The 15,130-nt window shown below is 43.8% G+C and overlaps 1 protein-coding gene and 1 long non-coding RNA gene across 10 annotated transcripts in view; one reads left to right on the top strand and one right to left on the bottom strand.

Annotated features, from left to right (window-relative positions):
* Positions 1 to 14,048, top strand: part of camta1a (calmodulin binding transcription activator 1a) — a 373,492-nt gene extending 359,444 nt beyond the window's left edge. For 5 of the 8 annotated variants that reach the window (XM_078169853.1, XM_078169851.1, XM_078169852.1 and 2 more), the window contains 12 exons: positions 1,528 to 1,712; positions 1,900 to 2,096; positions 2,205 to 2,283; positions 2,418 to 2,766; positions 2,892 to 3,367; positions 4,561 to 4,739; positions 5,956 to 6,199; positions 7,055 to 7,126; positions 7,351 to 7,371; positions 7,505 to 7,704; positions 9,817 to 9,891; positions 10,287 to 10,567. In XM_078169853.1, coding sequence (XP_078025979.1) covers positions 1,528 to 1,712; positions 1,900 to 2,096; positions 2,205 to 2,283; positions 2,418 to 2,766; positions 2,892 to 3,367; positions 4,561 to 4,739; positions 5,956 to 6,199; positions 7,055 to 7,126; positions 7,351 to 7,371; positions 7,505 to 7,704; positions 9,817 to 9,891; positions 10,287 to 10,440 — 2,231 coding nt within the window. In that variant the 3' untranslated portion in view covers positions 10,441 to 10,567. Of the gene's footprint in view, positions 1 to 1,527; positions 1,713 to 1,899; positions 2,097 to 2,204; positions 2,284 to 2,417; positions 2,767 to 2,891; positions 3,368 to 4,560; positions 4,740 to 5,955; positions 6,200 to 7,054; positions 7,127 to 7,350; positions 7,372 to 7,504; positions 7,705 to 9,816; positions 9,892 to 10,286; positions 10,568 to 13,846 lie in introns of those variants that run through there. The other 3 variants (XM_078169855.1, XM_033630118.2, XM_078169850.1) reach the window with 3 other exon arrangements.
* The window catches only part of LOC144464136 (uncharacterized), a 31,850-nt gene that overhangs the window by 14,449 nt on the left and 2,271 nt on the right, over positions 1 to 15,130 (bottom strand). The window contains exon 2 of one of the 2 annotated variants that reach the window (XR_013491929.1): positions 11,660 to 11,737. The exons of the other annotated variant lie outside the window; for it this stretch is intronic. This is a non-coding gene — a long non-coding RNA (uncharacterized LOC144464136). The remainder of the gene's footprint in view (positions 1 to 11,659; positions 11,738 to 15,130) is intronic. 2 annotated transcript variants of the gene reach the window in all.

The raw sequence follows: 15,130 nt of genomic DNA, 5'->3' as shown, positions 1-15,130 counted from the left end.
AGTACACAAAAGCACAGCAAAGAAGATTTATAGACTCTATTTTTTCATTGTTTGCCTTTCTCTCTCCTTTTTTTTTTTTTTTTGCTGGAGAACTGAGTCCTTCCCCTCCCCTTCATCAATAAGCCAATAGCACGCAGGCAGACCATACACACACAGCCATGTTCCTGTCGCCTAGTTACCGCTCGGCAGCAGGTTGCCACAGAAACGGCCTCATAGTGGCTAAATGGGGAATGCTAATGCAGTCTTCTATACTCCCTGCTGCAGTGGGCTCTCTGTGCCCATCCCATTGCACTGTCTGTACACAGCATACCGTGTGTGTGTGTGTGTGCACTCACAAGTGATTGTTGTTTGTTCGCAGGTGAGTGTTTATGGGTGGTCTAATGTGTTTTAATCTTACATAAACTTATTGCAACAGGTTTAAATTGCAGCGTTTTCAAGTGTGTGGACTTTTTAATTTCCAAATGCATTTGGTGTAGTGATCAAAACCTTCCCGCCAATGTTACAGTCCGCTTAATTTCCCAGTTACACCTTATTTATTTTTTGTGTGTGTTTCACTAATTAAAATATAGCCCTTAGAAGTCTCTTGCCCCGGCCGGTATTGAATTATGCAGAGCGTTCTATATTTCTGACAAGGCTAAAAACCTGAAAGGAGACAACCCGCGACAACTACTCTGACTGCCACAGGGTGCAAAGCAGCAGTTGCCTCCAAAGCCGCGTGTAAACACTCTGAAGCCTTATACACCTCCATCCATCTTGATGTATGGAAAGGCTGCATTTTCAAGGACTCTGGACAGGTGCGAGTTGTGATTGATTCTGTACTGTCAGCTTCTTAGTCCTCCTGCCGTACGGGCTCACGGAACGGGGGCGGGTTGGGACTCCTTGGCCATAATAGGGTGTACTTAATCAGCTGGAGAGGGCCTTCAGCTGTACACTCCCCCCAGAGCATGTCTGAAGCCCTTTGTGAAAGGGCGGACACATTTAACATGCCCCCGCTCATTGGCCAGTCGTTCAGCCTGTATTAGTCTGCTGGGGCTGAGTGGTGCGGGAGAGATGGCGGCAGGAGTTTAGCGATGGCAGCCATTAGCAGATGATTGATGGGCTTTAAAGGTTATTTTAGTAAAGCCAATGTTTTGATGAAGTTAATGATTGATGCCATTGTTTTCACTCACACTCTGGGGAGATTAATAATGATTGTAAGGGTTTTTTATGTGTAGCTAAAAGTAGGATATTAACTTGCCATCAGCTCTCCTCCATGTCAGAAACAGGCAAATTGTTCTTAAATGGTTGACTGTCTCATGATGTTAAGCCCCAAGTCACTGCGACAGACTCAACGCTGCTCAGAGCAACATATTTGGTGCAGCTTGTGGTGCATACTGTGTGATCATTTGTCTTGTCAGGACACAGGCTTGTTTGTGCTGGTAACAGCAAAGACAGCCATTTGTTGTTGTTTTTTTGTTTTTTTTGCACACTGGATGCTACTCGTGTGTGCTGACGTGTTCTTCTTCTGTTCTCCCACTGTTTGCCTAGATAACCAGTTCAGAATGTCTATCCTGGAGCGCTTGGAGCAGATGGAGAGGAGGATGGCAGAGATGGCCAGCCACCAGCAGTCGAGCAGTGCAGGGAGTGGCGGAGCTGGGGGAGGAACAGGGGGAGGGGGAGGAGGAGGAGGGGGAGGAGGCGGAGGAGGGGGAGGCAACAACAGCCAGTCACAGGTAAAAAAGCCACATCACGCCACTCATATGTTGTGCATAAAGATATAGGTGTCACAGAAGCTCCTTGAGTTTGTCAGTAGTGACTGAAAAAAGTACTGTAACGCTGCATATAACATAACAAAGTGATTATGTAGTTAGAGAGGCGTATACAGCAACCAGTAATGATACGCTCTTTTGTGTCTGTAAGTGTGTATCTGGTCAGACGCAGGCCAGCAGCTCCTTTGAGAGTCGTGTCGTTGTGGTCTGTGAGAAGATGATGAGCAGAGCTTGCTGGGCCAAGTCCAAACATTTAATCCACTCCAAGACCTTCAGAGGCATGACACTCCTTCACCTGGCTGCAGGCCAGGGCTACGCCACCCTCATCCAGACACTCATCAAGTGGCGGTGAGAACTAAATACCGTACATGCTGTATAATGGAGCCTTGGTTTGTAATTGGCGCTAACCACACTAAAAAGCAGTGAGATGCTAATTGTTTTCTCTTTTCCGTCCAGCACCAAACATGCTGACAGTATTGATTTGGAGTTAGAAGTGGACCCTCTCAATGTCGACCATTTCTCCTGCACACCTCTGGTAAGAGAGCTGACGTTATCATGTTAAGAGCCATGTGGGAAAGAAACCTGTAGTTAGTGTAGATTGATGTTTTTTACGCAGTGAAACCTTCAACTCTGTTTCCCTTTGCTGCTTTTCCCCTGTTTTCCATCCAGATGTGGGCGTGTGCACTGGGTCACCTGGAGGCAGCAGTGGTCCTGTATAAATGGGACAGACGTGCCCTAGCCATCCCAGATTCTCTGGGCCGCTTACCCCTCTCAATTGCTCGATCTCGTGGCCATACGAAATTGGCCGAATGTCTGGAGCAGCTACAAAGAGAAGAGCAGCAGCCACCAGCCCCTCTACCACCCACAACTCGCATGTCTTTCTCCCCAGCCCCCGACACCCCCACCACAGACAGCTGGATGGTCAGCTGGGCAAACAACAGTGTAGTAGCACCCAGTGGCAAGAAAGGGGGTCCTGCCACCACGACAACTACATCCACCACCACAAGCCTCAATCCAGGCCAGTACACTTCACTTTTTGTCTGTGTCTTAGTCAACACTTGAAGGAAAACTCATCAAGCTGATGGAGTGAAGTCATTGATGGTGTATGATACAGCTAATTGTTACATGTTGTGTTTCTTGCAGACTTGAGAAGGCCCAGGTCAGAGCCCTCCAACTACTACAGCAGCGAGGGCCAAAGAGACCTCCCGCTAGCTAAAAAACACAAACCCAACCCAGAACTGTTTCAGACTCGGCCTGACAAGGCCATGTCTGTTCCTCTGAGCCTGGAGCAGCAACAGCTCCACAAGCTGTCCTCTAGCCCCAAGAGCTTGTCCTCAGAGGGCCTGAGCTCAGACAAGGGCCTGTCTACAGGAGGCAGCACAGGGACAACCAGATGGACCTCCAGAGAGAGTTTCTCCAGCAGCGGCATGGGGAGGAAGGCGCTGGGGGTCAGTGGAAGCAGCAGCCTGGGGAAAGAGAAATTGGTGAACCGGTTACGTCAGCGGGAACAGCTCGGCATGCTGGTGATGGCTGACAGAGAAATGGCTGATGCAGAACTACTATCTTATCGGGAAGATCTGGAGAACCAGGACTGTCTCACACAGATGGATGACCTGCAGGTGAGAATAAACAACTGTGTACTCAGTCAGCTAAATGCAGAGAACTCGGCAGTAGTTCAGACGCAGATGAAACGTTCAAAATAATTTGGGCCAGAAACATTTTGCTGTTGATTTAAATTCTGCATCACAGAAATAGCACAACAAAATATGTGCCTTCTTGCAGCAGAGAAGATAACTTGATGCATGGGAACAAAAAAATCTCTTTTAACTTATCTACTCCTTTTTAGCTGCGTCCAGCAGCTCTATAGGTCACTGTGTCTGTCAGCTGGTGGTGGGCCCACAAAAATGTATTCACAGACTTGCATAAAATTTTGTGTAAAGCTTGGTTATGAGCCAAAGGACAGCTGATTAACTGCTCATGCCAGTTGGCAAAAAGCAGACAGTGGGAGTAGCCTATAACAAAATATGCATAACTTCCAAACAGATTCATGCATCATGCCCAGACTTTATAGAGAGGAACACACACACACACACCATTTTGCCACGTCCCCTTCATAACTCATGAACCCGTTGTCGTAAGGAGGCATCATGGTACTAGTTACAAGTGTTTGTGAGTCTGTGTGTGTGTGAATGCATGAACGTGTTGATGCATGCATGTACGTGTCTCAGCTATTGCGACTTTGCACTTGTTAAAATATATTTCTTGTGAAAATTGGTAAAAAATGAAAATTAAATATGAAGCATATATAGTTTTTAAATTCCATGTTTTATCAGAATGAGGCTGCAGTGTGGATGTTTTAGTGGCACCCCTTTGGAAAGTGGCATGCATGAGAATAACATTGTCACCAGTGAAGAAAGCATGGCAAGATGATATTTAAATTGGACATAACCGCACCATGCCACGTCTTTTATGTCCGCCTTCTGCACTGGGTAGGCGGCATGCACCAGGCCAACCTGGCACTCTGTCGATGACCATCACTGCATAATAAACTCTCGCTATTGATCCGCTTCCATAGCCAAGGGATTCTTCCAGCCATCTATCTCAGTCTAACTACTCCTCCAACAGATGAAGTGCTGGATTAGGAATTTTAGCCTCCAACAGTATCGCTCTCATCATTATTCTACTCCATTGGCATTAAAGCCAACATGCCTGTCACACGGCCAAACACTTAAAGATCATGTACAGACACTAAACCAGGTAGTCACTCAGCTAGTGATAAACACTGACATCTTTTTTTATCCCAACAAAACAGGCCAACATGATGACTCTGGCAGAGCACATCATTGAGGCGACGCCAGAGAGAATCAAAAGGGAGAACTTCAGCGCGGCGGACTCTGTGCCCTTAGACACATCAGGGGTCAGCAACACCATGAACTGGCTGGCCAACTACCTTGGAGATGTGGAACAGCTGCCGAGCATCATACACCTACGGTAAGCAGCACCGTGAGGCAGAGAATAGCAGATATGCATATTGCATAGCCAGTGTGTGGGTGTGTGTACAGTATGTCTGTCCCTCCACCATCATAGCATAGGTATTCATCCTTTTTTTATGCTTTGTTACACCTTGCTATTGTCCAGAAAGGGTACTGATTTGTTGGAGTATAATCAGTGAACAGTAAAAAAGAACATTAGCAAAAGCACATTTATACATGCAGCACACACTGCACATTGCCAATTTAGAGTGAAACTGCGTTTTGGTGTACAGTATTTCCTTTTGAAACAGGTTATTTGAAAAAAAGCAAATGCCATGATGGATCATTCAAAAGTGACTATGTTAACCTGCACAATAATATTTAGTTTGGATATTCCAAATTAGGCCTTTTTTAATCATGTCTGATTAAGACATGTGGGATATGCTGGTATTATTTGGTTTTAAGAGCATTCTTTGGATGTATGTATACAGTGCATTCAGAATATGCATCTCAACTGGCCTGTTGTCTGTTTCTGTCTAGTCTGTTCTTGCTCTGTGTGTTGTCATGGAAGCCCACTTTTCTGGTTGGAAGGTGTAACACACTTCTAAACGTAACTTTGACGTGATAAACGGCATGTTAGGATATGTTAATCTGAGTATGGAAACAGGAATATTTGTTGAATATTTGTTGAGTGTTCATTGTCATTTGCCATGTAAACAACTTGGTAGGAATAGTTTTTTTTTTTTTTTTCTTTTTTCTTTTTTGGGATGAGGGCAAAAACCATAATATTCTGTGCCTGTAAACATAGTCAATGATGGGATGCTAATTTGAAAAGAGAGGCAGTTTTATTTGACTGTGGCTCAGGACTGCTTATTATCTGTGACAGTGTTATTTTTTTGGAAGTTTAATTTACACCCACCACAGTTTTTGACGAAGTTTGCAGGCAGTCAGAGAAATAACCTAAAAATAAACACTTCCAATTATGAGTTGCTAAATTGCTTTAGGTGGCAAAGAATTTTGGCACACAGTGTAAAAGGACTTCAATTTCTACATCCACCACTGCTGCATAAAAGAATTAAACAGTTTGTATAAGTTAGATAAACATATTGATCTTAAGTGTAGGTGTTAGGTGGACAGGTGTAGTGTTCACTACCTGCTGCTTTCCCACACTAAACACATATGTAAGAAAGAAAAGTCTAAAATAATGTGAAAATTTCTGTCATCTTTTTCCTTAGATCTCTCTATAACGAACCCCTGACCCCATCGTCCAACCCCAGCCTCAGTCCTGGGGGGTCCCCGCTGAGAGAGGGGCCCCTGGAGAGGTCTACACTCCCATCCCCAGCTGACTGGAGTGAGTTCATCAATGCCTCCAACAGCAAGGTGGAGCGAGACCTGGCCCAGCTGACTCTGTCAGATCCAGAGCAGAGAGAGCTGTATGAGGCCGCCCGCCTAGTCCAAACTGCCTTCCGCAAGTACAAGGTACAGGCCCGGCGCTCAGGTGCCATATGCTGTGTGTACTGCAGCCCGCAGTGACAGGGCTGGTGTTATTATTAGATGGTTTTGTTTCTGGCTTTCGGAGAGATGTTGAAGGGTTCGTTTTTATTTGGTTCCAGGCTATGGAGCTTAGGGTTGTGCTACGGTTCATTAGTGTCTTTCATCTGAGGATATACTGTTTCTTATCATGCTTAATAATACTCACATTTTCTGTCTCTACCTCTGTCTCATTCTCTGTTCTTCTGCTCATATACACATTGCAACACAAACAGAAATATATCCAAATATGTCCCTGTGGTTTCAGCATGGGAAGGTGCCTTGAGCAGAGCATGGCCTTGCTTAGAGGAACGACTGCACTGTCCCCCGTATCCCTGCTCCAATTAGACACAATTAAGCTTATGTTCTCCTCCTCTCTCTCTCTTTGCCTCTGTTCCTCTCTCTTAGTTAGGTGTATGGAGCCTGCTACTGCCTGTTTTTAACTAGCTCTCCACACACCAGTCCTTTCCCCCTGCCCGATCCCATTCCTCAACTCGCTACCCACCCACCCCAGCTACTTTTAATGAGTTTTCACATGACAAACTGTTCGCTGTCGTTTACAGCCATCTGTTATGCCTGATACTGAGGTGGACCTTTGGCTCCCTGTCATTCAACTGTTTACCTCCTCCTCCCCACTGCTCACAAGGGGGCCAGTTCATCAGGGGGTGGACTCATGCCGGGGTGGCATTCACATGCCGGCCACCAGGAGACCTCAGGGAGACTTGACAGAGCCACCAATATCCTTTGTGGCAAAATGCAGGTTCAACTGTGACCTCTGACCTATCCCATTCTACTCTCCAACAGGGGCGGCCGCTCCGAGAGCAACAGGAAGTAGCTGCTGCTGTTATTCAACGTTGTTACAAGAAGTACAAACAGGTAGGCACCCCCAAAGCACTGAAGTGTCCCTGATATGATCACATCTAATTAGTGCCTTTGTTTACAGGTTCCGATGTAATTAGTGTATATCATACTCTTTTGGGAGACAGATATCTACCCGAGCTAACTAATTTAAATTTATTTAATGAAGGTCTTTAAGTTTGTGAGGATATTAGAGTATGTTAGTGTATCATTCACGATCTTTCCCTCTCTCTGTCTGCAAGCTAACATGGATAGCCTTGAAGGTAAAACTTTTTCACTACCAGCAGCTGAATTCATTGCCAAACTTCAGGTCTCCCACTGCAGCGTGAACCCATAGCAGTATTGCGGTATTCCCACCCAGCAAAGCTTGACATATTGTTTTGTTCTCGTTGGCAGTATGCACTTTATAAGAAGATGACGCAGGCCGCCATCCTTATCCAGAGTAAATTCCGCAGCTACCACGAACAGAAGAAGTTTCAGCAGAGCAGGAGGGCTGCCGTGCTCATTCAGCAATACTACCGCAGCTACAAGGAGTTTGGCAGGCTGAAGCCCCACCACCGCGGGGCCGCTGCTGCCCTGGTGCAGCACAAACTGAGGTAGACACTCAGCTACACCCTGTGGGCCAAATAGTGGAATATACTCACACTGCTAAATACAACGGGATGATGAAGAGCACACTGTGTCATAGTACAACATGATGTGCAATATCATGTGCAATTATGGATAAATAGATTCCTTCAGTCATTTATGGACAGACACATTTACAGAATGATTTTAGGGACAATAGCCCTATTTACACAGGACTAGTATTACCTGGGGACCTCTAGTATTTTTTGTAATGATTGCGGACGTCATTTGGGATCTTTATCCCATGTGAGTCTGCCATGTCCGGAATTTGTCTAAAAATCCACTGCAAATTACCTGCCATATTTTGCCACAGAGGTCATGTTGAGGGCGGGGTATTGTTTAAAAAATTATGATACCAATACTAAAACCAATACCCTTAAAGTGATACCAATACCAATACAGTACTTCATTCGATACCCATCATGTGAATGTAAGCATTCAGTTGTGTAAAATGCCATCAGGTGCCACAGGTGTTTGGTATAGCCATACTTGGAATGTTTTGGTGGCATCTCAGCACACTGAACTGCGAACTCTGTCAAATACACTGCACTCGACTGCACCACACCACAGACTGTATGAGTTGTAGCTGCTGTGGTAGACAGCCAATCACAAGTCACATTAAATTGAGGAACATCAGCAGTGATTGGCTGCAAGCAAAACCTTACAAATGTATTTTTCTTCTAGATCTGGATACAAAAAAGATCAAATGTGATATTATTTAACTGGAGAACCTTCAGTAATACTTGGTACTGGATTATTTTGGTCAATATCTAAAGGTATTAAGTACCAACACCCAGCCCTAGTCATGTGATAATATTAGTTTTATGTAAATCAGTATTTCTGTGAATTGACCCCTAACTAAGTCCCCTTAGCAAGTTTCCTTACCAAGAATAACGGAGGCTGCATTGGAAATTATAAATACAAGCTCTGACAACATTTTGGGTGCAGGAGGCTACGCAGCATGGAGACCCATTCACAGAAAAAGCAAGCTGAAATCCATCAGAGGAGTGAAATCTTACCAGATGATGAGATGGATGACATGCCAATGTGCAGCAGAATCAGATCTGTTTGTTTAACCCACATTTAAAAAAGGAAGTTAACACAGTACGTCACCGCAAGTGGTGTTGTGTTTTTGCATTGTGCAGAGTGGAGTTATAAATGAATGTGCGCATGGTATCCATGGGATAGTGTCAGTAAATTCAGGTAAAATACAGACTTTGCTTATTCCATGCGAATATGCTGCACAGAACACAAACGTGTAGAGGGTTTATTTCTAAATAACATGGTAATACTAGTACTGTGCGAATAGAGCTTATGAAAAGTCAGCTCCAGGTTATGATTTTTTTTAGCTTATTAATTATATCATGTTTTTGAATTGAATCCTTCACATTTTCAATGAAAAATAAGAGAAGGCACAAATTCATGTTAACTGAGATACATTCCAGTTTTCAACTGCTGCTCTCCACACAGTAAAACACTGTTGAGTCAGGAATACTTTAGTCACTTAACTTAATTTCCACTGGCAGTATTATATTTGGTATGGCTCTGATCTGGGGCCTCTCTGCCTATCCACATGCCTACATGGAAAGCCTAGGGCAGAGAAAGCACACCTCTCTGCCCTTCCACGTGCAAACGAGGAAAGCCTGAGACAGAGATTGCAAACCTCCCTGCCCTTCCATGCGCCTACATGGAAAGCCTAAGGCAGGGAGAGCAGCAGCAAAGACTGTCTGGGAACAGAACAGAGCAGCATCAATGACAAACAGAAATGACATTGATAAGTCAGACACAACATGAAAAGGAGGAGCTGGGGTGGAGGCGGGTTGCAAAGCAGCTTGCAGAGGAAGCAGCAACAGTAGGCAGGCCAGAGCAGTTTTAATAGGGCGCCCTGAATGAGATTCACCAATTGGTTGCATAGAAAGGAATCATGTGATCTATCAGCTGACTCCCTTCCATCAGTCAGTTGCTCCATCAGTTGACTGGGCTGTTTGAGATCAGCTGATGTGGCTGGGATATGAGCTGAACTTGACATCGTGTCCTGCCTGAACTAACGCTATGCTCAATTTCTCTCTCTGGTGTTTCAGAGGTAGTCTGCTCACAAAGAGGCAGGATCAGGCTGCCAGGAAGATCATGAGGTTCCTACGTCGCTGCCGCCACAGGTAGACCCCCAACACCGACTCACACACACACTAACATTTACACATACACAGCTTCACTAGATAAAACTTCACATCCAGACTCACTGCACGGATTGGTTCATGGTCTAAAAGAATAACATTCCTTTGAGCTAATCAGTAAGACACAGTAGAAACCATCACTACTTTCATGATCTTGTCCTCTCTTGTCTTTCTCTCAACTGTTCTTTTTACTCGCTGTTGTGTGTTTGATTTATTTTTGATGGGCAAACTGGGTGGTTAGAAATGTCTCCAACACCTAAGCTCCACCTCCCTTCCCCCTCTCACTGTATTTGGCCCCCACCTGTCCTCGCCCCCTCCTTCACAGTGCCTACTGTGTGCTAATAGCTGTCTGGTATTGTTTTGCTGTTTATGCCAAGCCCCTTGATGGACCATAGACTGTTCAAGCGGGTGAGTGCAGCCTCAGCAACTCAGTTCGTGCCTCTTTCTCTTTCTCTCTGTGCCTCTTTTCTCCCTCTTATCTCCCTCTCTGTCTCTTACTCTCACTCTATTAATACAATTATCTCCTCCTGAGGTCTCAGCCTTTGCATTCTCTCCCTCCTTCCCTCACTCTCATCATCTCCTTTTGCTCTCTCTCTCTCCCATCCCTCCACCCACCCTACCTCCTTCTCCATCACTGTTGCTTGATGCCTGCTTGCATGAAGGCTGCCGACTGGAGCCACAGGTGGACTGAGAAGCTCAGATTAAGAGCAGAACCTATCTTGAACTAACAAAAATGCTTATGAATGACAATATCACTGCAACACTTAACAGGCACTTCTCTGACTCTCTTTATCTCTGTCTTTCTCTCCTTGGGAATTACTTTTTGTTCTCTTTTTTTTTTTAATTTTAGTTTTGTGTGGTTATGCAGATAGTTTGAGACAGTTTGAGAAAACGGGAAGCTTTTTTGGATCATGTTTTATTCTGCTGCATGTCGAGTGGTGACAACTATGGGCCTTGCTCTTCTACCTTTAGGCATGCTATGGGCCTGCTGTTTCTCAAGTAGTTGTCTGTCTGTCTGACTGGCTGTGTGTCCTGTTTCTAGCCACTCGACAGACCGAGAAGGGGACTGAACCCTTCTTATTTCCATTTGCTAGAACTGTGTCAAACTGTGTAATGTGTTATGTGCGCTTGTTCAAAACAAAACAAATAAATTTAAAGAATACAGTACAAAAAGTTAATGGATGGATTATCGAATGGGCCTCGGGGCCCAAACTATCAGGACCCTGCCTGGCCTTCATCTGCAAAATGTCACTCAGAATACTGTAGCATGATTGACTGGGAAGAAACTCAAACTGACTACAGAGAGATGCAACACAACAACAAAAAAGAGGCAAAACCACAAAATCTGTCTGTCTTGCTCCTGTGCATATTTGTGCCCAGGGGCCCATTGTCTCATAATCCACCCATGGAAAAGATAAACCTGAGTGAAGAAAAGCCCAGAACATCATATACAGCATATATACAGATGGTTGAGCATTTGGTTATTTTTCAAAAATTCTTGACCTTCTTGCTGTTGACATTCATATTTTATGCTGTTTTCCATATCTGCTGAATACTGTCCTAAAATAGGGCACCATGCTTTTAGAGCAGGTGAGATTGTTGATGTAACTGCCTCTTATGGAAGGCTTGTCTGCTGTGCTGTGATATAGGTTAGGAAGCTGTGATAGCATATAGGTCACAGGAAAAAAACACAAACAATAGGTTCCTCCACCCATCGGGACTAAACCACAGAGCTTTAATGGATTCATACCTCCAGGGAGTCCTTCAGCTCAGCATGAGAGGGTGCAGCAAACACCGCATCTGACCGTACATCCACGTAGTCTGCCTCCTTTCAACACATGAATGTTGCAGTAGTTAACTTCTGCTAAGAATAAGAATAGGGCTAAATCCATTACATGACAGTGGCTGATGTGTTGAAATCAATTGTTGGGGTAAAGAGTGCTCTGTAGTCGACGGGCTGACCGTGTTTTGCTCATACACTTGAGACATGTGTCTCTTCTGTGAACCCACACCAGCTTGTGGTGGTATTCTTTCGTGAGCTGCCAGACAGTGCAGTTGTGAAGATTTGAAATTATCAGTTGCTATTTTTTCCATAAATGGGGCATTTTTCCTCAGCCTTTACCAGTGTGTTTGGAAATACTTATTAGTTCTTTTATAGGGCTTTTCCATTGGCATTTTCGGCGGCACAGAGTCTTACCTTGCCGCTCCAGTTTACTTTTCCATAGTCAGTTTAAACATGCAGAGCCGTGTAACCTGCTCTCAAGATTAACCATTTTCAGAGTCAGGCTAAAAGGCACGCTTTTGGCCTGACTCCATCTTCCCAAAGACCACCACTACCTGGTCCTCCAAGTAGGTAGTGGTGACGTCTCGCCGACCGCATCCAATCCCTGACAGCACCCCTTCTTCCCCACGAATCAAACATGTGTTGCAAGACTTATGTTTCTCCTTTGTGTCCCTGTTTGTACTTTCAGTTATCAGGGTTATTTTACTGTTTCATGTTCGCTTTTAGCGAGCTATTTAGGCGTTGTGTTAAGTTAGTGCTGATGAAAACTCAACATTTCGTATTTTGCTGCGTTTATATAACGAAATAATTAGGGACTTTTACTGTGGGAAATTTATAGGAAATTAAATGTATTTGTCACTGAATTAGCAGAACAGAAGTTTTTTTTTTTTTTGGTTGAACAAACACTGTATTATAACTGACACTTGAAACCATTTTATAAATTAAAGTATGTGTAAAACATCTGTCAGGCAGTGAAGGAGGAATGGAGATGCACACACGAAGGTGAGCTTCTCCATTTAGTTGCATGTAAGTTGCAGTCCTGTAGATAAGCTAATGTACATGGTATGATAATCATCGATTTTCATACCACTGTTTCAAACACAGTTTCACAGCATACCACTACAATGTTTCTTAGCAGCTACTCTCCAATAAAGACAAGTCTACAAATACTGCAGGGAGGAAGAATACAAGCAGGGAAAGGAACATTTTAGATTGTTAGATGAAGAGCTGTAGACGAAATGCTCTTACTGCACCTCTGCATACAGTTCACCTCCAACAGGTAAACTTCTTTTACCTGCCATGCTGTGTAATTAAAAAGAAACACTCGCAGTATAATAACGAGAGACCTTTAGCTGTGGATCAGCCTGCTGCTTTGAAGACGAGTGCGTCATCAGTTACAGACACACCTTTAATCAGGTAGCCCTGTTGTAATGAAGACTTAAATCCCTGCGGTGTTAGGCAGACACACCGAGCCAAGCGAAGCAAGCACGTGTGAATGGAAAAATGCCATTAGTCTTTTTATATGTAGAAGTGACCTCTACCTTCAGCATATACATGTAGGGTAATGATTCATTTTTAATCACTTACTAAACATGCAAAAGTGCAGAAGGACAGTCCTGAAGTTCTAAACTTTATTTGCATTAATCAAAGGAGTAGGCACTCTATGCTGTGAGACACAAGTGTCACATGCTGCATTTTGTGGGGGGAAAAAGTGTTTTAGGGTGTTAAGTGTCACTGTGAAATGAGCAGTATTAACTCAAATAATAATTGTAATTATAGTAATTATGATAACATTACCATATTGTGCTGGGACACTTCAAAATCAAATGCATTTCATGACGAGTTCTTGTATTTATTGTGTCACAGAGGTGCATTTTATCCTAAATGTAGTAGATTAATATGGTAATGATTCTGTAACAGTCCTATAATTATCCTCTGTTGTTCGTTCCAAAGTGTAAGTTCAATCCTGACCAACATTTCCTTTCACAGGCCAGCTGTAGCTCCTGACGATCTGCGCTGACTTGATGTTGTTCTGATAGCTCTGGCTGAACAGTGTGATACTGTCAGGCCTGTGTGTGTCTTGATAAGCTTGTAACTAGACATCCAAGGCATGGATGTTGCATTCATGGACACTTATCTGTCTCTGTGTTTCAGGGTGAAAGAATTGAAAAGGGCCAGGGAACATGAGACCCCTCAGAAGAGCCCCCTCGCGATGTGACATCACTCTCCTGACTCCTCTTTTTCTTTTTTGTTTGTACCCAAGACATTTTACGAGAAATGAAATAAAAAAAACATCAATGCAAGCACTGCGATTATTACTACTACTGCGGTGTTACTGGTTCAACTACTATTACATGTACAACAGCATTTTTTCACATATCTATTCTTTCCACTGACTTGATTTCGATCGGAGAGTGGCAACTTCTACGGGATTATAAACTCAAAGGGTCGGGGTGGGGGGTGCAGAACATTTGCTTCATGGCATTTTTTGCACTTTTTCATGGATTGCTTTGTCTTTTTTGAATACGAAGAGGTTTCGGACAGTGAAAAGGAAGCAAACGCAGGACATGCCTGAGGAGGTCTGTCAAACACGAGGACCTCGAGAGACGTGAATTAAAAGGCTGCTGCAGAAGATCTCAGAGGATAGGGAGACCACGCAGAAACACTCTGGGCTCTAATTGTATTTCATAATTTTTTAAGTGACCAATCGATTCATTTGAAGAAGGATTTTTTTTTAAACCAAATATATTGGTCACCCACACGCCCACTTCTGTCCACTGCTGTAGATGATTATTCAATTTAGCTCAACAACTCCAGCTGTCCCACTGTGCTCTGCCCCACCAGTCTGCCCACACGGGTGGAGCTACAAATGAATGTAGTCCAGGGGTTTAACCATGCAGATGGGGGATAAAATATTTCTGTTTTGCCATTTCTTAAAAAAAACCCTATGCTTTATCGTATATATTGTCACTTTATTACTTGAATTTGTTCCATACTGTCTGATGTATTTGTTCCATCATGTCCAATGTATTGGTGATCTGTATCTTCAGACTCTATGTTGTTGAATCCTACCAAGAAAAAGATGCATGACTTCTTGGCAAGAAAAGTCTTTGCTTGTGTGCTTATGGTCTAGTCTTTCAGCCTATCCTCTGATTTTCTTTTTGTTTCCATCTCCTCTCCCCATAAGTTCGGTCATCTCGGTAATGAAGCTATCCCCGTATTGTCCTGTTTCTTTTCGTTCTGTTTCATTTACGCTTCTTTCGGTTGATTGCTCCTCTGGAACCTAACGAGAAAAGAACTTGCCTATTTTGTGTTGTAACGGTTATGGTCATGCAGGTTATTACTTGTTCTTTTTAAATGAACTTCAGAGCCTGTGAAGGCTTTTGAGGGGAAGATCACATACATTGCCTTGACGTCTTAGAGATTCTTTGAGGGGTC

Source organism: Epinephelus lanceolatus, chromosome 8 (genome assembly GCF_041903045.1).
Source record: "Epinephelus lanceolatus isolate andai-2023 chromosome 8, ASM4190304v1, whole genome shotgun sequence".
Lineage (NCBI taxonomy): Eukaryota > Metazoa > Chordata > Actinopteri > Perciformes > Serranidae > Epinephelus > Epinephelus lanceolatus.
The sequence above is the reverse complement of the archived record's forward strand: the minus strand, read 5'-3'. Positions and strand labels throughout refer to the sequence as shown.